The 23,962-nt window shown below is 47.3% G+C and overlaps 1 protein-coding gene across 1 annotated transcript in view; it reads right to left on the reverse strand.

The window, feature by feature from the left end:
• The window catches only part of LOC119111432 (apolipophorins-like), a 31,994-nt gene extending 12,581 nt beyond the window's left edge, over positions 1–19,413 (reverse strand). Inside the window, exons 1-4 of the mRNA XM_037235244.1 lie at positions 19,279–19,413; positions 5,161–5,375; positions 4,503–4,615; positions 1,393–1,531 (exon numbers count right to left, since the gene is read on the reverse strand). Of these exons, the coding sequence (XP_037091139.1) occupies positions 1,393–1,531; positions 4,503–4,615; positions 5,161–5,375; positions 19,279–19,333 (522 nt within the window). The 5' untranslated portion in view covers positions 19,334–19,413. The remainder of the gene's footprint in view (positions 1–1,392; positions 1,532–4,502; positions 4,616–5,160; positions 5,376–19,278) is intronic.
• Positions 19,414–23,962: the final 4,549 nt, after the last annotated feature.

The following is a 23,962-nucleotide window of genomic DNA, read 5'->3' on the forward strand; positions in this document are numbered from 1 at the left end:
ATGCTAATACAATGCGGACGTTGACTTTAAATACCCCATGGAAATATTAATGAGACAGTCACTGGTGAACATCGACGCATGCGATCCGTCATATATTGTCAGGTTGAAGGAGTAAAGGCGATTATTACCTTGGCAAGTGCGGCTTTACCCCCTTCCTTGCAGCCTAACCCCGCCGCCTTTGAGCAAAATGTCAACGACATGATCTTGGAAAGATATGAGTTCATGACCTACATCATGAGCTATCCAGCTCAGAACTCCGAGTTCGAACAAAGTGTCTAAAAATGCGATAATCTCAGGCGCCCAAAATTTCAAAACCGTGCTTAAAGTCGCTCAAAAGCTATTCGAGAAAGACCTCCAGACTCACGTAGGGTTAGAAACTGAAAGCACACTACAAGCTTAGCAAATCTTGTCAGACACCATGATCACAAGTGAGATGCAATCAATGTTATCTGACTGAAGGTGGTGCTATACTAACGCCAACGGCGTTACATCTTCGCGCAACAAAGCAAGCGGGCAAAAATCGCAAGTCTATGCAGCTAAATTTGTTCAACTATCCTGCTTCTTCCCTCCCCCCCCCCCCCCCCCCCACCGACACCCAGCACGGATGGTCAGATGGATGCCGCCATGTGTATATATACAACGGCTTACACTTTCGTGAGGATACAAAAAATAGATCTGAGCCTTTTTGATACGGGCGTTGGTCTGAGTGCGCGCAGAGTTGGGACATGTTTTGCCATTCAGCAGGGAGACATCTTTGTATACGTTAGGGAAATAGACTGTGTAAAGCCCAAGCCTTTGGAAATGCATTGCTTCTCGAGCGGCGCCAAATCGAATATCCATATTCACGTAATGCTTCCAAGTTACGTATGGAGTGACGGGAGTTGTATGGTAGCATATCATGGAGGCGGTAATGGCGGTACATTTTGTATCATTTATACAGGAATCGAATCACGGGTGGCGGCACTACTGACACCACGGGCGTCACCTCTTCGCGCAGCGCAGCAAACGGAAGCAGTTTGTTCGTAATTTGTTTGTGCAAGCTCGAAACGGTGGTTCATTTTAACGTTTTACAGTTATTTTGACAGCTTTCACAATGCATAACACGACACGCAAAAGAGATGTGTGTGTGTGTGTGTGTGTGTGTGTGTGTGTGTGTGTGTGTGTGTGTGTGTGTGTGTGTGTGTGTGTGTGTGTGTGTGTGTGTATGTGTGTGTGTGTGTGTGTGTGTGTGTGTGTGTGTGTGTGTGTGTGTGTGTGTGTGTGTGTGTGTGTGTGTGTGTGTGTGTGTGTGTGTGTGTGTGTGTGTGTGTGTGTGTGTGTGTGTGTGTGTGTGTGTGTGTGTGCGCTCCTCTAGGAGCGCGTCAGTCTGCCGCTGGCGCCGTGACGTCATACCTCGTACTTCTGGGTCTCGCCCAAGTCAAGCGTTTCAAGGTTGTTGACGGTGGCCGAGAGAAGGCCGCGCTTGAAGTTCAGCGCCCATACAGACTCAAATTGACTGGAACAGAGCTCCTCCACTCGGCCGTCCTGGTAGCTGTAACATCGAAAACATGCGTTCTGTCAACAGTGCATCGCAATGCTGCTGACGCCTGTGGGTTTAACTCTCATCGAATGGAGAGGGGGCGGGTAAGAAGAGAGACAGAGGGACAAAGGGGTGAAGAAGGGGGAAGAGAGGAGAGAGAGAGAGAGGAGAGAGAGAGAGAGAGAGAGAGGAGAGAGAGAGAGAGAGAGAGAGAGAGAGAGAGAGAGAGAGAGAGAGAGAGAGAGAGAGAGAGAGAGAGAGAGAGAGAGAGAGAGAGGGTCCACTTTTGTGGATGAAGCTAGTAATAAGCAATAGTTTGACTTTTAAAGAATGATACAATACAGCCTGTCTTCTTCATTACTTCTGCGTTTATTTCCTGTTTGAAACAATCATGACACTGCACTTGGGGCCAATAGAAGTGCTTTGGAGAAAATAAATGGATCGTTTCACATGTTTTGGCCATCTTTGAGGCATAATCGATGAATGCGCATGGTGTCCTCTTTCTATCGTTAAGGGCGAGCATGCGCGCGAATGCAGTAGCAAATGGAGCTGTTTTCGGCAATCTCTTAAGCCGTAATGGGGTGGCGAAACATAGAAAATAGCAACCATTAAGACCCGTTACGACAGGCAGACAGACAGAAAACGACAGGTGAGAAAGGGATGAATTATCTCATCCACCCAAGCGTTCTTAGATCATACCATGTGGTACATGATGCATTAATATCATCAAATGTTGAACAAGTTTTTCAAACGCAATCTGGGATGCTAAAACCGGCCGCACCTAAACCTTAGGCCGTTCGGATACGACCATTCTGATATCTCCGGAGCCATGGGTGGATCGAAACAATCAACCGCCGTTTGAAAGCCCAAACCTGTTCTCTCTCAAAACTGCGGTAATAGGCCTTTTCTGCGTCTATTTTGTGGTGAAATAGAGAGGTTTGGTTGAGGTCAGGCCAACTATCCAAAAATTAAATTGTCAATAGCTCAAAAAGGTCTTATGACACATGCTTCCAGAATAGTTCTGCCCTGACATGCCACAGAAATGTTCATTCATATGCGTCTCGTCATTCCGAGTCGAAATCAGGTAACGGTCTGTCGGCCTTCCGAAACCCGGTCAAGGCAGTGCGGCTTGGAAGAGAGTAAGTTTGGAACAAATGAAGACATTTTCTTGAAACTGGCCATATGTGTACACAATGATCGAATCCATCTTGCCTACCGTGCATGTTTTCTGTTAATTTGCATTAAGATGTTGATCATCAGCTAATAGCACCAATCATATCCTGTATTTTATGTTTGCATGATAATCTAGTCATCTAACGTTGGCTATGAGGGCTCGACATCGCTATTTAGCTGTGTATTTACCTGAATGCACCTTTGCCAAACATAAGACACCCTAACTTTTCCGGAACAGCGTCTGAAGGTTTTAGCATTGTGCTAAAATTTTCATGATCTTAGTTCACATTATTTCTACACACGTTCCTATTCGGGGTTCTGAATTTAATGGTTAACGGTTATGGTGCATCTGCATTTGTATGCTCACAATTGTCGTCCATTTCACATGGAAAGTGTCCGGAAAGAGTTTGCATGTGATCATTCTATGTTTATGCCATTCTGAAGTGATCTGCATTATTATCGTTCTGGTGGCCTTTAAACGTCAGATAATCCAACATAAGGTTAGGCCGGATTTACAGCGCGTCACCAAATTTAACCGTTCAAAAGTAAAACGATTTTGCACGTTGATGGTACGTAATTTACATATTTGGAATCCCTTTCTAGCTCTGTTATCCCCGTCGATGTGGCTTGTTTAGTTTTTATATATCCAGAGGAGTTAACACAACTTCATTCACCCCCTTCACTTGACAAGATACGTCGCAGGTTATATGTGTCCATGTTAATTAGTGTGTCCATGTTAATTCCATCTTTCGTGAGTTATGCACAAAACAGAAGTGAATTGCACCAAACATTCACCCGCGCCATTGCGGACTGTCACTATCGGCTTTAGAGCGCTGCATGCCGGCGCCTCTGTATGCAAATGCGCTCTTCCAGCCTGAGCGAGACCCAGACACCCGGCCGAGACGACAGATCATATCAACAACAGCCCGGCGGCAGTGGGGTTCCCGACCGCTGCCTCTGACAAAAGCCAGATCAGATCCTGCTGGCGCGGTCTAAATATGAGATGCACGGCGTCCCGCAGCGCCCCGCCGAAGCGTCGCTCACGGCGGCGCGGCGCTACTGCCGCTCGCGCATGCGCACGCGCCACGAACCACGCTTGTTCGCGCCGACGCTGCCAACACGCAGTTGATTGCAAACGAATTTGGATTGCGCATTCATTCGCTCCTGCTGGTAATGAGCATGAGGAATATGAGAGTTACATCGTATATGCATTCGCTGAGCATGACGATATCACTTCATCTCATAGCGTCAGCCGTGTGTTTGAAGTCAATGTGTGTTTTGTGTTTTGGTCAAAGTCAAAACAACCAGGGTATCCTTTCGGCTCGCTCCTGAACATACGGTAAGCAAAAAGGGTTACAGCGAATAAAGAGAGCACACAGCGGTAGATCACATGTCATGTTTGCTCTCGTTTTACGGTCTGCGCACGTCCGGCGCTGGTTATGGATCGGGATTGACCGGGTAGCGCAACATACAGTTTCAACGCGTTTCGTCATTTTGCATTTTGCAAGCGCAAATACTCGAACTAGCTAATCCGTTTCCAAAAGATGTCCAGGATCACTCGGCTTATCCTGCAACGATACGTTTCAACTACAATGTGGTGTTTGAAGCGTGATTCTGAGTCATACACACGTGTAATTTTTATCATTTCCTAGCCATGATTACGGCCGTCGCACAGGGTCTGTGGTAAAAACGTAGTTCATAGATTAGATAGATATATCCTTTTGTTTTCCTGTGGATTCAAGACATACAAATTTGTACTTAAAAGTTGTTATTTATATTTTTAAGTGTGCTCATTCAGGCACTTACTTACCTGAAGGACAGCGGATATTTCTCCAGCTCGTCTTTGAAGGAGGCCATATCGTCCACATGCCTTCGACGATCTACGTTCTTCGGATCCGAGTCCTCAAGGGTGACATCCCTCAACTGAAACCAGGAACGCAGTGCCAGTGACGTTACATTGGCCGGGGGGAGCTCGTTCATCGGTCATCGAAGACTTCGCAACGGGTAATTTGGTATTCGTGATGCCAAGGACATGGTATCATTGCTGGTCGTTATAGGGTGCTGATTGCCGGGACAGGGCACAGGGTATTGATTCCGACTATTGCAGGTGGCTGGCTGTTCTGACTGGGCACAGGTTATCCTTACCGACTGTTATTGGGTATCGGTTGCAGGCACAGGGCACAGGGTACCGTTATCGACTGTTACAGGGTACCGGTTGCCGGGACAGGGGACAGGGTGCCGTTACATACCGCCGCAGGGCACAGCCCCATGCTTGACCTCGGTTAGCGGCGGTCTGCCGTCGTGACCGACCAAACAGCTGTGATCTCACACTGCGTGCTGAGCCCCATGCCTGTCCCCTCACCAGCATGCCACCGCAGCCGGCTGCTGACCTTACACCACATGTGGCGCCGCCGTGGCCGGCCGCTGACCTTACACCGCGTGCTGCGCAGCCGTGAGCGGGCACTGACCTGGAGCGTGAAGTCGCAGGCCGAGTTGGCCGCGATCTCGGCCGTGGCCTTCACGTGCAGCCTCGACGCCTCGTCCGTGGCGCCGGCTAGCGTCGTCACAACATCGGAGGTGTATGCATACACGTACGTCTGGCCGGCCGTGTAGGCGAACTTGCTGTTGTCGGCGCTCAGGCAGTAGGAGGCGCAGCGGTGGCCGGCCCGCGGGTCCGTCGGCCCTGCCAAACAGCGGTGATGAGCGCAGTCACAGTCACCGACTGTGACTGACAAGTGGTGCTAGTCGATGCAACAGCTCCTTGCAGCGTTGCAGACTGTGGGCTACTTATGCCCAGTCTGTTTTTTTGTACGTGAGGCAGCTAGAAATGGTACATCCAGAGTTGCAACTAGGGGCAATAATCTGACCGACATAAAATGACCGACAAGGCATATCAAATGCCGGGGATTCCTAAAATCCGTGGAAAATGTTGACATTTATGTGGATTTTGTATTGGTCTCATACGGTTTTTGTCCTTTGCTACACACACACGAGATTTTCCCTCGCCTGCCGAGAAGCCGGCGGAGACACTGGAAACGGGACGATCGAATTTCGCCATCAAAGAAACCCATGTGGTAAAAGATATCCCAGGCTGTCAAGAAGCCCCTAAAAATAAATACTACCCAACAGTAGCCGTCAGGAACGAGGTGGCAGACAGAGCGGCTCTTATTCGAACAGCGAAACATTTCCACTTGCGCTGCTGGGGAACACATGCCAGCTACACTTCCTGCCGGGCGTTTCAGAACGATCAGAACGTGGCAGCGCATCCTGGGGCAGGCGGTACGGGTTAACCGTCCGTTCCCCACCTTTTGAGGTGTGGGCAAAACTATCTTATTTGTTTCTTCTCATACTTTAAGTTCGCCCGGAGAAGGCCCTCGAATGTGTGGGAGTACTTGGCTTGTGCCGTTACCAAACTAAGCGTAGAGGGCCCATCTATGGTTCAGCACGGGCGCTCAGAAAGTAGTCGTCTAAGTAGTCTAGTAGTAGTAGTAGTCTAAGTAGTCTAGTAGTCTCTAGTAGTCTAGTAGTCGTCTTGGGCTCAAAAAGTAGTCGTCTAAGTCCAGAAATGGCCTACCTTAACGTGAAAATGGTTCATTTGAAGAGTGACGAAACGCCTTGACAGTTTCAAAGAAAATATTGCACATTTGAAGATATTGAAGCGAGCACCAGATATGACGAAATAAGCTCGCTTGTAACTATTGGTGTACTTTCAAGTGGAACCGGCTGCCTCAGACAACACAAATTGTCTGTTTGATTGATATGTTCTTCAATGCGCCATTGGCTGATTATGTCATCGCACGTTGCACGACATTTGTCATCGTCATTATGTGTTTTCGATATCTTCATTTGTCATTTGGCATCGTCATTTGTCATTTAGCATTGTCATTTGTCGTCGTCGGTTGTCATCGTCATTTGTCATTGGTCATCGTCATCATGTGTCGTCAGCATCGTCATCCGTCATCTGTCATCGTCATTTGTCATGGTAATCGTACCTTGCACAGCTATTTTTCTTTGCCCTCATAGCCATGTGGCCATGAAGGCCAAAGAATGGCAGGATTTGAGTGCCGCTATTATAGCGTCATGGATGCCTGGATAGCCCTGAAGAAGTCTCCATGAAAAAAGTCTGCGCATCTTCGCCGGCGTGTATCTCAGAAACTAGGTGAGTTTTGGTCTTAAGAAATGTAGGGCTGTGAACTGCACAGAACGATCTTCAAGATGGCTATTTCAAGTCAAACTCCATATCAGTGTGGAACACTCCTCTTAAGTTGTGAAATACCCGTTTCTGGCCTGAAAGGGCACATAGCGGAGCCGGAAAGGCCCATCTTAGATTAGGAAACGCCCATCGTGAGAACAGAAAAGCCCAGCACCGAGGCTAACAGGGCCCATCTTAGGCTCAGTGAGAGCTCGTTTGATATCATTGCGGAGCTCGTTCCAAAATGGGGAAGTGAGCATATTAACTTCGGCAAGGGTTAATTTTGCATCTCAGGCCCGGAAAGTCTTATCTCAGTACCGAAACGTCCTGCCCTGATTTGAAAAAAGATTCTCTCTAAGACCACGATGAAACCTTTCGAAACAAAACAAACCAGCAGGCTCGGAAATGCCTCTTTGCGAGCCTGAGATGCCCCCATTCGCGCTTTTTAGAATCTTCGAAGGCCCGCCATGGTCTAGAAAGACTCCGTTTAACACGCGGATCTTGCTTCCAACATGCGTTTCAGGCAACTCCAAATCATGCCAGGTCAAACATTGTCAGGGAGGTCAGGCAATTGCAATAGAGGTAGCTTCAACTACGTCTGAGTCAGTCACACACATCCATAAAACAAGTTAAATATATATATTCGTAACAGCCCATTCTTCAGAAAACTACTAAGGGATGTCATGAGGGCTACTCAATCTGAATTAGGTCATCAATATTTAAAATACGGTTTAGCTTAAGCACCTTCCTAGTATCTATTTACATCATTTTGCAATAGAACAATGCTAACAGGATAGATATCGCCCAGAAAAGCATTCACAATGGCTCACGGGGGTCATCGACCCTCAGGAAAATGACCCAGAAGCATAACAAGACCTCAAGATGTTATAATTATGGCTAACAATGAATGTTCACCATGTGCTAGGTTTAGTGCCGATCGATCACACTCGCACTGAATGGCATGCTCCAAAAAAGGCAACACGAGCCTCTTAGACCCATTCTAGATCACCGATTTATAGGGACATTGACTCCATTATTGCTACAGCACATGCAAAAAGGTACATGAAGAGGTGATACATTTCTCATCGACCTGCAACCAGTTGTAAAATCCTCGAAAACCTCGAAAGAGGGCCTCACGAGTCCCTGGACGGGTTCAGGTTAAGTAATGTAATGCGATCTGTTGCATGTAGCTAATTGACCTGCAATAACTCTTCTTCTCCTCCTTTATCTTTGCTGAAATAACTACTCACATGCGGTATCTTTTTGGATGTTTTTTGCTGCACATGAGTGACAAATGATAGGTACATAACGTTTGAATGCTTCATGTTTCAAACATTATCACTCTCGCCCCCTTGCTCTCACCCCTGGAGGCACCTCCGTGTTAAAAAAAAAAATGTTACCCTTCTCCTCCTTCACACTTGCATATATTTTCTCTAACTGCCCGTTCAAATCACCGTAGTGCGGGCCTGGGCAGACCACCATGTCCCTCTGCACCCCGTTTTTTGCTCCACCGGAACACGCACACCACTACATATGTGTGCACACATAGCAGGCACACGCACACCACTACATGTCTCAAAGGGCTCGTGACAGATGGAGAACTTGGTTGTGTTTTTTTTTTGCCTGTTTCGAGGACCCGTAATGTTCTTTATATTGTATGAAAACTCATCCTTTTTCCAGCCCTAGACCCGGCTGTGCCATGCCTCTTTTCGCCTACATGACAATGCTCACCTACATGGCAATAGCAACACTCATGGCGCAACTGTTTCAGCACTCTGGAAACAGTTCTAAGTCATGTAGGCGCAAAGCAACGCACATAATCTCCCGACGATTACCATATTCGCAATATCGTCAAATTTCACTTGAGGTCCCTCTCAAACCGGACCCTGAAATCACCCTTGCGTCTGCCACGTACCTTACATTTTTATACAATATGCAGAAAGGACAAGTAGAAAAAGGCGGAGAATTTCGACAGTCTGCTCGGAGACGCTTTGAAGAAACCTGCAAAACAAACGAGAGGGTGACGAATGCCCCTTCCCTCCCTTTAAATGATAGGACTAAGCAACGAAGAGACTGCAATGGTGCCAGCGAAAATTCTGGCAAATCATGGGGTCCACGAAGTGCTCCAGACGTGAGCGCTGCAGTGTTCGCATGGAATTCTCGGCATGCAAATGTAATCGAGGATGTGTATGACATGTATCTTTTGTTTATCTGAAAATCACCGAGAGAACATGAATCATCCGCAACGCCGTTGATGTACCTCATCAGTTTAACCCGCCACGAGCTCACAGAGGGTCAATCACGTAAATATTTAATACCGGAAATTCCGAGACCCTGAGGTCATGCCGGTCATAAGTGATTCTTGACATTTCCGTATATTATGTGCTCTGCTCAGACGTGAAAAGGGCAACTTGACTTGCAGGGCTCGCACAAACCCACTATGTGACGACACCGTCGTGAGGTAAATAGCTTGCAAAACCCTAGCACAGGCCCCACGCCTTGCGGTGCGGTGAGTAGCTAGGGCCACGGCTTCACTAAAGCTCTGAAAGTATCTAATTCCACGCTAGTTCCACTTGGTAATAAACACATGAGCCGCAGAAAGATTTATCCTAGTAAGAACGGCGACAAGATGTGCAGATGTCAGTAAACTTAGGCAGGTAGTAAGGCTATCAACCCTGATAATGATCATAATGTGGGAAGAAAACAGAGATGTCCCGCGGAATGCGTTTTGCTCTGCCTGTTTTGCTTTTCTTCGCGTTAAGACGTCGCTAACGTTAAAATAACATGACAACTGATGGCGTTTCACTCAGCACGGAGTCAGTCCGATTGGGTATAGCTAGGCTCATTCAATTCGAATTCCGCTTAAATGTATCTGAAATAATAAATAGGTTTAGCGCTCATCGTAAGACATAGTGATGTAGCAGGTAGGAAATAAGCATCGCTAGTTTTGGGAAGATCATATCGTGAGGTTGATAATTAACTTTACGCAATATATGTGCGGTTTCCAGCTTGAAGCATGTTTTAAGGCAGTGAATTTGCTTATATCACAAGGAGGAGTTCATTTGAGCTCCCTGATGCTTCCGAGTCTACTGGGAGGATTTTTCTGTTTATGTGGGCTCAAATTGATAGCGGAAGCGAAAGCTTTTTGGCATATAACAGCCCACAGATTTGGTCAAATGAGTACCCTGGAAAATAGGAAACTGGTTTAAAAAAACACCTTATGGAGTGTCGCAATTTTAATAGATGTGAACGGCACGTAGTGTAAAAGGACGAGTACAAGCATCCATGCAAAACATTTTACATTAGGAATGAGCCAACTTTTCGGTAACGATGCCGGAATATACAAATGGGTGATTACGTTTTCACTCTGGTGTGTCTAGTGTCTAATCCCAGGGCCGTGAACAGCACACTCATCTGGGACAGTCCATGACACGTCCTGACATGCCTCTCAAAAAATTCCCTGGAGTCGCCTCTGAATGGTAAACGGAGCTTAAAAGCTGGGTTCAAGTTAAATTTACGCCAATGAGAACATGCCGAATTCCAGAACTCTGGTCTCGATGGTATTGAGTGCTGTCGCAAAAAAAAAAAATGATGTGGGGAGGAGTGAATGTGATCGAACCAAGGCAATGGAGATAGAGTCTCAAAGATATCCATTTCGCTCGTTTTGTGCCGCAAGTAACAGCATCAAATTATGAAAACACAACTGTGTGTCCTGTAAGTAAATAAAACACATTAATAACCTCAACGCCTCCGACCTGGCTTATGACTGACCGGCTAGTGGTGCTCCCAGATTCGGCGTATGAATACCATTCTTCGTTAATCGCTCGTTCTAACTATGACGGCACGCTGCATGTGCGTATGCAAACGTCAATTGCATGTCACGCAAGTACAGCATGTGGGTTCTTCATTTAACTGTAGGCCAATCACATTGGTACGCGCGTTTGCTTGCAGCACAGCCTGCAACGATATGTTTCCATACATGCCCCCATGGCATTGCCCCTTGTGGCTGCATGCATTCATGCGATGATGAATTGTGCGTCCTATAAGTTAGTAAAAATGTAGGCTCTCAGCTGCAAGTGCATCGTTCATGTCCTTACGTGGGGCATTCCTCGCAACTTCAGAATCAGCTGAGAATGTCAGATCTACCTCATGACTTAGTGCCTTGTGGGATGATGCTAATGCTTAGAGGTCCAGCCCGAAGGGTCCTTAGGGGCATAACCCTAAGGCAACCTATCGTAGTATGAAGATTAATGCTGATATACGTACACGTCATCCCCGTTGGAAGCAGCAGGAGTTAGGAATTTGTTTTAGACCGAAGCTCGTAGGGGAATCTACCGCTCACAACTGGTTCGGGCGTAGTAAGCAGAGACGGCGTGGTTGGTGACTCATTCCAGCCTCTTCGAGAAACCGCGTGCATTGCTGCTGATATAACAACGTGCAGACCATGCTTGCATACGCTCCTTTCATCAGAGGTGGTGAGAACAGGAGAAAGGGATACATGGAGAGAGAAATGGGTTTAACATCCCGTACTCGGAAGTTTAATCTGCCGATAACATCTGGCTAGAAAGTAGCAGACAACGCGTTTATGTTACCATGGTTGGCGCACTTAGAGCGTAAAATGATTCAAATCTGAATGCCTGCGCCATAGCTTATCATGAGCGAACACCCAGTTACAAGATGAATCATATCACTGTCTGCTAATGCGGGCGTTGTAATAGCACATCACATGTGGAAATGGCTAACGCACTTGTATTTGTGGACCCACATTTTTATAACTTTTTCTTAAAGTCCTTTGCAACTCGTTGCTGTATCTTGTATACTTGTTTTTTATTAACTTTATAACTCGTTATACTTTTTATAACTCACACCCCATGCTTTCATAAGTGTGTTGCTCCGAGCTTCAATACAGATGGGAATTTATCAATTTCAGGCACCAGAAAGCGTTTAACCTGTTGCCATCTCAGAACCCTCAGTTGGTATCCGTATGCATGACGCACAGCCGATGACTGCGTACGCGCTAACCGTCGCAAGTAAAGTCGCGGGAAAAATTCGCTTCAGGCTTTAAGGACCGGACAGGTTCCACATCTCAAGCATCAACCCTGCGTCTGATTTAAACGCTGCTAACATGATCGCACACGTAGACTTGGGCAACTGAGATCTCGCGATTTATTGTGCATAACATACATTATGACGCATTCGACTGGGATAACCTGCCGGGCAGCAGACGTAGTGGGATACAAAAGTAGGGTGATTCGGAGGGCAAGATGGTCGGCGCTTAGCACCATGGCACGTCTGATGTTCGTCACAAAACCAGCCGTTGACCTAGAATCTCACTGTTGGATGGGGGGGGGGGGGGGGTGAGGGCTCCACAAGAAGCACTGCCGAGCATGTGATCTGACCCCAAAAATATATCCAATCCGAATGGTGGTATTGTAATATTTACTGGAAAGTTCCGACAAGGAATGACACTTTTCAAAGCAGGTTTGATGGCTCAGCAGATAAGCTTGACCCAACCTACCCCAAAACCTGATTTATCCCTCGGATTTCAGTGTGCCCTCCCGATGTCAAGAATGATGTTTTTTTTTAACAAATCGGCAGGTAAAAGATTTCTCTACGGACGAATGACTTCTCATTTCAGACTCAGGTGAAACCGAAACCTTGTGGACATGTTAAGCAAAAGGACTAGAAAAAATATATATGTAAGACAGTGCGACATGCTCGCCGTAAATGAGTCTGGTTTGTCGCTCATAGAATGTGGTCCGGGCCACAAGACAGTTGTATGCAGAGTCGTGGACCCTGACATGTGTAGACTAGAAAACAGTGAGCATGTGATTATTCTTCGTGGAGAGGCTGCAAAAAATGTGCTCTGCCCACTTTTAGGTAGAACCTTGACCTAAAACTGAGACTGAACTTGAGTGAACTCAACAGGCATGCCGATAACTAGAAGGACGGAGTAGGTAAGGGCTGGTGACTGAACGGCTCGTCAGAATGGCCGTCTAAGTAAACAGCTGTCTTAAATAAAATGAAAAGGTGGAACGGCCGTCCTAGATGACATTAATAACTGGAATGGCCGTCATAGATTATATCGATAAATGGAAAAGCCGTCCTGATGAACTCCAGACTAGCGATTTGGCATCAGTGTAAAGGTTATATCAGCAAAAACATATTTGCCCTAGTGATGTTTCGGCATTAACAGTTGGGACTTTGCTAAAAGTAATCCACGTTCAGTTTACTAAGAAATACCAGCGAAACGATGTTATTAAGCAAATAATTGTAGTATTGGAAATTTGACATTTCAAAGCCATGTTTGGCGTAACAATTTTTTACAGGAGCCATATATTCCCATGCCAATGTCTTTTTCGCTCCGGAATGTATCACACAAAATGTACTCATTCCAGTCATCAACACGTTTTTTATGACGCGAATAGACGGAATATATGCAGCCACACTGTGCGGGGCTTAAGTCGGACGTGATTCTTTTTTCCTTTTGAGGAATGCAACTCATGCCGGCGATGTGCACAAAGTTAATGCAACCTGTTGATTGTTGGTGCTTGCCTGGACGACATGGCTCAGCGCAATGAACTGTACTATTTTCAGCGTCATCGCTAGCTGGGAGATGGACGCTGGTGTTAACCGCAATGGCTGGAATGCTGATTGCATTTGTCTCTGTCAACGCCCGCAATTTAAACAAAGAATTTTATTTGAGCTTTTGGTGACTAACAATAGTTTTGGAAAAACGCTGACACTTATGATAGCTATTAGTGCAAATGTATATATATATATATATATATGTTTATGTATAACTAAATATATACATGTGTATATGCTCGTAAATATGTATGCATTACATCATATATACATATAAGCCATATTGAATATGCTGGATTAGGAGCCTATGCAACTATCGCGACTAAATTGGTGTTGGTTCAGGCCGCAGCGTGTTGTTTGTGACATCCTTCTCGGAACGGACACTAGCGGCGCCTCGGTCTACCAGTGACACATCTGTGGGTCGGACGGTGCTGAGATCACCTAATGATTTGCAGACGGCACGTTTGCCTGCATTGTACAGACAGTGCTATGCTCCTACCTGCTTTGATTGACGAGATCTGCCGCGGATTTCCAAAACGACTTCATGAAATGGTTGTTTCTGTAGTGAGCACGGTCGTGTGTGACAGCCGGCACACATTGGCACACACATTTACCTGTGGGATTTTAAGCTTTTTCTTCCGTGAGCATTAGTCTCATGCTGCCGCGGGCCGGCTCATCGACATCCTTTATTTGCAGGGTTGTCACTATCTAAAATCATTTGAGACCTGTGCAGATAGGATTCACCTAACCCATCCCAAAACTAAATTTCTGCCCGGATTTTGGCACGTCAAGTTATTTTTTCGATGCTTAAATGAAAAACACCTTTTTCAAGTACTCCGTTGATTCCAACACTGTTTTGCGGCGGAGAAATGACTTACGACTGCACGGCGATGTGTAGCTGCATGTTTGTGAAAAACATAGACTTGTATCCGCAGAAAAAAACTCTGAGCAATCTGAACTTCTGTGATCACCGAAAACAGGTGTCGTTCATCATCGTTTAAAAGTGACCCAAGGCTCAAACAGAAACAGAATGGCATGGCCGGACCTGTACTGACGAGAGCCCATGGAAGTTTTCTGAATGCGGTGTCACGATGCACCTATATGTAAAAGTATGGCTTAATAATTTGTACGAAGCTGTCAGCAAACAGTTTGATAACTGAAAGGACAGTGTGTAAAGACTGGCCATCAAAGGCGTCTCCTGAGCGTTCACCACGTCTTAAAAAGCGTGGTGAACGCTTTGACACGCAATGGAGTTTGCTATCAAAACGACTTAAACCGTTGTGACCTGGGGTGATGACGCATACCAGGAGGTAGTGATTAAACTACGTTTTAGAAAAAGCTTTGGTTGTATTGAGAACACTCGACATTTGAAAGCTGTGCTTATGTCCAGGTTTCTTCGCAAAAGTCGATGAACACCACCCAATCTTTCTGTCACTGCAACACATCGCACAAGAATGATGGTTCCCTCCCTCAACACCATTTTTGTGCTACAAATGGGTGAGAGATACACCACCGAACTTTACTGTAAATTGTTCCGTCTCTCGATGTACTGATATTTGCCACAACATCTCAGCTGGTTAAAACGCCCGTCAGCTGTTTTACAGACCAGTGGCGAGGTTGGGTTTGAGTCGATTCAAGCGTTCATTTTTGTTTTGTTTTGTTTTGTCTTCCCCAACTGGGATGTCCTGCGGCCGGTGGCAGCGGGCACGTTTATGGTCAGGTAACGTCAGAGGGCAGGATGGCCTGTCGAGCATTGCGGAAGCATTCAATCTTTCGTTGCAAAGTCTGCCAGTGACACGAAATTTTACCTTCGGGATTGGGGCTCACCAAACAAGGAATGTTTAGAGTGGGCGGTCATCCCTGAAAACATCCAACAAAAAGGTTCGGACTAAATGTTAAGAGCGCATGGGTGTCCTTATCATACTTGCCGTAAAATACACACACTCCTGGGCGGCCCTGGTGGCGGCTTCACAGAATGGATCGGGACGAGGGATGGCTCTAGCAGGACGGGACGGGCTTCACTGGATTGGTTCGAAACTAATTTTGCTGAAGTACGCATCAGCTTTTAAGACTACTGTACTGTGGCTTCTCTCTTTCGCCCGACATGTCATCCTGATTTTCATGTTGTGCGATAACCCCAAGAACCACGTCCAGATGGACGAGGCGAGCAAATCTTCAACAGCTCGAGGCCACTTGCAAGCTAAGGATGCTGCGCGCATCACCGTTGCACAATCGGCCGACATTGACAATAGCCTGAATCATGCTTCAGCTGTGGCACATCCTGAACCGCCAGGAGCTACTTCTGCAGCGCCCTCTCTTGTCACGACTTGACGTAAGAGCAGTATCACTGATGACTGCCGCTGTCGCTGATCTTGTTTTGTTTGCCACTCAAAATGCGATTGAGTACCACCACGATTACTAATCGTGCGACAAAGACGCGTCCCGCCGTTGAGGGAAACCTGGGTAAAACGACGTGTCCCACCCTTGCGACATGTTTGAAAGCCATACTACAGCGGAACCTCAAGACTAGTTAGGTCTAAAAATAGCACTGGGTAGTGCCACTGCAGCACCGTCAAGATAGAGTAAGGATATCAATGTTAATTATTTTGTAGTCCAAATAACGCTGCCAACGCTTTGTAACAGCACTACGCTTCTTCCCTGCAGTGGCAAAAGCCGCCGTCATGGCATACACCGAGCGCACCACTACCGGTGTGAATAAAAGAACGTTTGTGATTGGGCACGGTGGGCGAGGGCCTGTTTCCGAGAAGTTGGTTGGTCAAATTTTGAACCAGTGCGTCACATGCATTAGGTGGTGCTCCCATTCCCAAAGCCAAAGGGTGCCTCGAAAAGAGCTAGTGTGCCACACTGGCTCTTGGACGCCTTAGGGGAGAAAATCAAAGCCATAGTATAACGTTTTGTTGAATTCGCGGGATATAGCCTTATGATCGCATATATTTTTGTCTAAATTGAGTGCGTCAAGCTTTTCGGCAATTAGCACACAAACATATTGATATGTAAGTGTGTTGTTGCCTTTACAGACCACGCTCGTTGGAAAAGGCAAAGCGAATGAAATGTTTTACTTTTATAGTGGTGAGGAGGAAGTTAAATGCTTAATGATGCTAAATGTTATGATGCTAAATGTTATAAACTATGTCGGCTTATTTACCGCGACTGTCGTGAAACTTGATGAGAAGTTTGGCTATCATGCTGCTTGTGCATCCTTTTTTAAATTGTCCATGGAACAACGAGTTCCAGCCGTTGTTTTGGGTGTTGAAGTTGGCCACTGGCACACCCGGCACGGCTGCCGCTCTTTGCCCATAAAGGTACATGCACGGCGCCAAAAACTTGTGCCAGGATGAGGCAAATTTGCGTCACCCAATGCTATTGTTAATTAGGGTTTTTGGGTGCGCCGACTGCGTAGGTCACATTGCGACCATAACGGTGTCATTTAGTTACGAGGTGAATGTATAGAGCGAAATCCGATTTTTGCAAGGAATAAAAACAGTCGGCCATCTTCAGGAAGTTGCGAGTGATTACCAAGAATGTCACTTAGCGTAAGGAAGTAGCATTTCGCCCAAAGTAAAGCAAACGCTCCCGGGCAAAATGTGGACATAGCTTAACTACATGGTGCACCGTCAGAAAAGCAGGGCAACGAGGGCATCGGGGTCTCCACCACCACACAACAATTATCGGTGGGTTTCGTACGTATGGCCAATACGCAGCCTGCAAAGCACAACTTCTTCTTGCTTCGTATCGCGGAGGCTGGAAGACCACAGGCCCAATTCGGGTTCTATATGTTTCAGTTTGTTATTTGTGTCACTATTCCAACAGAGCTGCCACTTGTGTTGCAAGAAAGGTAAAATGGCCGGATAAAATTTTCGGGCAGGAAGAAGCAACTGCGCGCATATGGTGCATGTGATGCGCGTTTTGCGGCTGCGTCAACGAGCTCATTTCCAACGATACCGACATGACTAGGACTCCAACATAGTGCCACCTTTTTTCCAACTCGGTCCAATGCAGTGAGACGCATCCAAATGTCATGTAAAATGGGACATGATGGGTTGAAAGTTCTCAAGGCCAATGAGGCCGCTCAAAGAATGCTTAAATGAGGTGCAAGGACTCATTCCCAACTTCAATAAAACAAAGCGCATTCATCATAGCCACAGTTCGGGGGTGAATACCGACGCGTGCCTTGACAGTGTGAGTGATCGAGTGACGGTTCCACTTACAAATGCACAGCCGACATCGTCTGAAGTTTTGGATCCGTCGGTGTAAGTGATTGTGTGCCCCTCGTACGGACGCCACGTGCTCTAGCCCCAAGGAACAAAACAAGTCAGGTGTCAGGATATGTTTCCTTGTTTCAGCCAGCGAAGCTGTCTACTCGGGGCGAAATCAGGAGCCATGGAGGGTGTGGCATATGCTACACCGACATCACGCTGCAAAGAGGAATGCCACTGGCATCAAGCAGAGGCGAGACATGAAACGTCATGTAGAAGTCGAAGACTCTTCCGCACTCTGCAATTTGTACAAGGCATCATAGCAGCTTTACGTAAAAACGCGGTCTGGTCCCGAAAGTCAGTGCGACAGCGCTATCGGTTTAGCAATTCCTAGTCACGGTAATAGAATAAGATGAAATAATAGCAATCATAGAAACAAAAGTAGCAACAGTTTAAGACAATGATGGAGACAACAAAATAGTAATACAACAGTAATAATCAGTGATTGCAAAAACAATCGCTATCACATGGCCTACAATATCAAAATGCCATGTGAAAGCATATTTATGTTACATGCTTATAACACATCCAGCGGCAGAGACGTTAACGTTGACGAGTACCCGCTCGGCCAGTGGCTTCCCTCGTAATTACTTATTGTTTATGGTCATATTTAATGTGTTATGCGTGCCTGTCTGACCCTCATTTTACGTTCGAAAGAGAACTACTCTATCACATCAGATGTGCATAACAAGTGACCTGCAATCAGTGAGCGAAGGCCGACAATAATGGAACTATGTAACGTGACTATTCAACTTAACACTGATTTTAGGACATGTCTTTTGCTTCTTCTGGGGACCGAGTTCGGCTATGTGTGTCTGAAATGGTTGAATAAATCACAAATCACAAAAATTCGTAAATTGTTATTTTTGGTTGTCTTGTGAGTCAGACAACGTAACAAATAATCAAGCCTGACCCTGGATGTTGCGAAAATCGACTAGCCGGCCATGTAGTCTAACCAGCCATGCCACTGACCATGCCGCTTGACTCACCACACCCAACACCAGCATCCCCAGAACTGACAACGACAGACCTCCTACGCCTGGACACGGACACCCATAACCCTTGTACGCCCGGCATTGCCACCCACAACGCCCCAAGCCTGGCGCCGATACCCATGACCCTCCCATATCCGGCACCGACACTCACGATCCCCCTACAGCAGGCAGAGGCCGCGATTACCTCTGCATACCTGGCATTGGCGCCAATGGACCTCATGCATGCGGTATCGGCAAGCATAAGCCTCCAACTCAGCACCCCTCACCGCCCCCAACACACCACCAGGTGCCCCTCAACCCTCCACGTCTACCATTAGTGCTCATAGCCCCCACATCTCCCCCTTACCTGCTATAGGCACCCATAGGCCGTGGGCACTAGACCCTCAGAGGCGCCCCACCCTCCACCCTCCCCGAAATCCGAGGGTGTCCAGACGTCAGCGAGAATTCAGACACTACCAACCCTACAGAGGCACCCACGAATCTCCCGAGGGCTCCGCCTGGTTCTACAGAGTGCTCCTTGCTGATCCACCTCACCTGCCACGGCTCCTGCAGCCAGCAGCAGGCTCAGGAGAGCGGCGTGGCGCCGCATGGCGGGCCCTCTTGCGCGTGAAGCCCGGGTTCAGTCCAGCTTACGGGAGCGACAACGCACCGGGGCCCTCTCGGCTTCACTGGCTGGCTCCGGTCGGTCGTGTTTGGTTTAAATACATGGGCGAAGTCCAATGCCGTCGCCCCAGACCTCACAAACTTCGGACCATCGCCGGTCCCCCCGTCTGCGCCTCCGTTGAAGCGAAGGTCAGGATCATCGTGGTCATTGAAAAGACTAGCACGAAATATAGGTACGCGTGAACCAGTAACGTGTATTCCACCAGCACAGGAGACTGGGGTGCGCGTGCACATGAAGACTGACAAATGATATGCGCGTGTGTGTACTTAGTTACCACCCGCACGGGTGGTTGGCTGAATGCAACGTACTCAGCAGGGGAGGGGGGGGGGGAGATTTTGTCGCCTGAGATCTCAAATGCTAGATGAGATAGCGACACCAAATTTACAGAGTGGGTAGGCCAGTATGTGGTTGTGTCATTTCTTAGGTTCCCAGGTCATGACCTTCGGGTGGAATAAGGTCACCTGAGATCAAAACCTAGATTGCCTCCAAACCTCGTGCAATAGCCTTTACCCCAAATACCTGTTCTGTGCCGAGGGTCCCTGGCGTTCATGTCAGGTCATTGACGTTCTACCTTTGTAAGGTCATGATAACCTGCGTGAATGTTTTGTTTTTTATTTAGCATAGGCATGAGTGATTAAGTTAGGTGGAATGTTCCAAAATAACAAAAGGTTGATCAGGGTCATTTTAGGTCATCGACCTCTTCTTACCTTGAATATTTTCAAATTAAGTGTATGCTGGTATTCCTGTGATCAAGAAATTCGAAACAAGCACCAGAGGCACTCACCCGGCTGGTGGTAAGCCCTGGCCCGATCGAAAATACCGAGAAAACGGCAGACCTTCGCGACGTAATCTCACCGTGTCGCCCTGCTGGACATGGGTCACGCTGCCCTCTGATGTTACCTGACTGCTAACGCGGGTGACGTCACCGACCGCAGGCTGTCCTAGCCACAGGTCTGTCAGTCAGAGGGCAGGTGCTCTAACCAGCCGAGCAGCCCGGGCGGACTCAAGCAGATGGCGGGACGGAACGATTTACGGTTTTACGTACGGTTTAGCGATGCTTCCTCTGCCTGGGTGTGCTCAAAAACGGTTGTCAAGCAATGGCAACACGTTGTGTGCGGTGTGAACTAGTATGAAATAAAGATTAGGGTGGTGTTGATCCACCTTTGCAAAGAAATCTGGCCACGAGCACAGCTTTGAAACGTTGAGTCTTCTCAGCGTAGCGAATACTTTTTAAACAATGACTGCCACTTAATAACTGCCACTTCCTGGTACACTGGAGGCCGATTAGTTTCAATGCGAGAATTCCTAGCCCATCACCAGAAAACGCCAAGATTCAAAGCCCGTCTGGCTATGTCAGCTTTCAGGCAGCGACGTAGCCAAGCTTTAATATTGAGAGAATAAGTTGGACGATAGGCTCCTGATGTTGAAAGAACCTCTTCCCAAAAATCGCCGCATTTAGGTTCCTCGATTAAGTCAATAAACTGCAGCGAGCGGGCGTTACAGGACTGCGTGGAATACCCTCAAAGTTCTATTAATTTTGCAATGGTTAAGTGAACACTCTCTAAGCCAATAGAACTCAAAGGTTTTCTCATATGGTTTCTGCGCTCAACAGATACATTAGGGATCCCGTGAGCGTTGACTGTAGATCAAAGTGGGGTCAGCAACCCGTGTTAACATGACCAACCCATCTCTTTTGGTAACAGTCGGCCTTCTGCCAGAATCGGTTAATGAAAATCATATCGAATGGCCTATTGGGCCCCTCTGCGAGCCCCACCAGCATTGCCCCAGGCCGACTCGGGCCCCTCGACAATACAGGACTCTTTGCTAGGCACTGGGACGCCTGGCAAACACTGGGCCCTCATTGACTCAGGGGCCCTACCAATGTAAAACACGGCCGCAGCCTTGTCCTTGCTCGAGAAATGGCCTCTCAGACCGAGATCGACGCGGAGCCAACTGTTTGGTTCTGGTGCTGCCTGGCCGATATAGAGTCCCCATGAACTCAGGGGGGCCAATCGGCTCCAGAGGCATTCTGAGTGGTATTTCCTGGCCCTGACTGCACGACCGGGGCCACTAATGTGGCCTCCGGACAGCCCCTCAGGCCATTTGCTCCCCCAATCACTCATCTCCACGAGTCCAAAGGACCCCTCGGGGCCTTAAAGGGAAACGTGCCACTAACCCCCCCCCCCTTCCCTCCCGCCACCGTACCTGCGCCACTTTTTCCAGCATGTGCCAAAGCGTTTGTGACGGTGTTTTTCACGGAGTGTTCCTTATTTGTATGGGGTTTTGAGCGAGAACAGCCATCTTAAAGATCCTACAGAAGATGGCACGCCCGCGAAGAAGTGGCCGGTTTGGGGAGACTATTTCAAGGTCCCCCAGGCGTCATTACGCCATTATAACGTCATTCAAATATTTGCATTTCATAGGCCTTGCGGTGATCAAGGCAAAACAAAATATAATTGTCAATTTGTTCACATCTGGCGTTCGTAACTCACTCTCCTGTAACTGACTCACTGTAACACACTCACGTAACTCACTCCTTTTGATTAACCATGAACGGCACCCACTTTCGCTGATCACAAGGACTTGAATAACAAATGCATCTTTTTTCTTGGTATTACACTCCCTTCTAGGCCTTTCCTGAAAATACAGCCTCATATGGCCCTGAAATGGAGTTATTCTTCGGTTGCAAGGCAATTTTGGAATCGACAAATGTGCATATTGTTTAATTTAAACGTCGCTGACGCAAACTCAAGTGTCCGAAAAACCCGGCAGAAATCAGGCCATCAGGTTTGGGGGCGGGCTACGTTAATCGCATCAGCTCAGCCCCCTCCTCGCCCTTCCGAACCGATTGCAAAAGTCACGTCCACGGTTGGCTGTCTAAACAAAGCAGCGTACTGGGACTTCTTGGGTCGTCTTACGCTGATGCTTCTACTTTCAGCACACTGTCTGGCCTTGGAAGCTTCCGTAATTTCACAAAAACTCGGCATTCCAGTATCGTTATCTTCGTGCTTACCTAGCACGCCGGCTAGTGGCTAATAATCCTCCGGGGAAAAGTTGTTGTGCATGTTGCCCACGTCAGAGCCTTGTGCAAAAAGCACACTGACGCATGCAGGCAGACATACAACTACGTGTACCTTTTCAACAAAAGAAAATATCGATTATTTGGTGGCGTATTACCAATGAATACCATATACTGTCCAGCAACGCATGCCTGAACATCCAGTTCTAGGAACGGGCCCTTGAGAGCCCGTAATCCTGGTTTACAAGAGGACCTTCAGAAGCCCTCCCCCCAAGATTTATCTGAAGAGCTTCTGAACGGTTCTGAGTAGGGTGCGGAAATGTTGAGTAGCGTGTTTTTCACTTTTGCGTGTCCACATTTGAAGTTTGTGACTTTGACGGTTCACGATCCGTGATGTCTGTCTTGACGTAGTCAGTCGCAGCAATCTCAAACGTGGCAAACAAGACGTCTGTGCCGTACAGAAAATAGACCTTGGAGGTTTTCTAGACAGTTTCTTTCTACTGAAAGTAGGCCTCTCTTAATTGCATTTATATTGCTCTACCTGCTTTGGCGAGCCCCGATGATACGAGCTCACACTAGGCTTAATTTTGAAATCTATCCTCAAATTTTGCCTTCGTCAGGTTGTACGATGTTAGCCTGAATGATGCATATGATTGAAAATGTAATACACCCACTACCTAGTGACTGCACCATCTGAACAGAACAGCAAAATTCGATGCCGGTTGGCAAGGCCTTTGTCATTGAAATTTTCTTGTCATGAAGAAGTGAAATACTATTGTTGATTTCTGCTCAATGCGAGAGGGCACATGCTTTGTAGCTCATGTAGCAAGCCGCAGCGAAGATCGAATTTTGCCCTCTCAATGATAAATATATCGAAAAGATATCCAGCCATGTGATCCACAGGATGTTTCGCATCGGATTGTCTTCGGTTTAAGCTTCCCTTAATATTTGCACAGCCTGATGACCGACGCCACGCACGTGCAAAGCCGTACCCGTTTTCATCACCGCTGACTAGCTACGCAAGATCCCCCAGGCAACTCACGTTAAGTACAGCTATAAGATCATTTGTGTAGCTACAGGCATGCCGGTCGCATCCGGCATACTTGCCTGCTCAATTGGAAGTGGAATGCGTGTATTCCTACGACAAAGGATGATACGGATTATTAATCTGACATCAGTTAAAATGTGTTGTTGACAGGCGCCGACATAGAGCATGGTTCTTAAACTTTTTTACAAACCAATCGACAGACCATCAAATGAAAATCAAGCTTTGATCTACATAGATCCGCACGGTTGATATTTGTTACTTCGACCCCCATTCAATCTGGTGGACTGACTCGGCTAGTAAGACCGCGCAGTACTGAACGAATCGTACTGATCCAGCGGGTTTCGCGTTCCTCGGTCGCAACACGGCCCGTTCGTGGTCACGTCCAAGTACACTGCCGTCATACAAACGGCTTGCCGCTGAGGCCCGTGAGAGGCCAGCCTACCAGCGCCTGGTGTAGTCGCCGGTGTCAGCAGCTGCTGCTGCGCTG

The sequence above is a fragment of the Pollicipes pollicipes genome, unplaced genomic scaffold (genome assembly GCF_011947565.3).
Source record: "Pollicipes pollicipes isolate AB1234 unplaced genomic scaffold, Ppol_2.1 Scaffold_7261;HRSCAF=8764_pilon_pilon_pilon, whole genome shotgun sequence".
Classification (NCBI taxonomy): domain Eukaryota; kingdom Metazoa; phylum Arthropoda; class Thecostraca; order Pollicipedomorpha; family Pollicipedidae; genus Pollicipes; species Pollicipes pollicipes.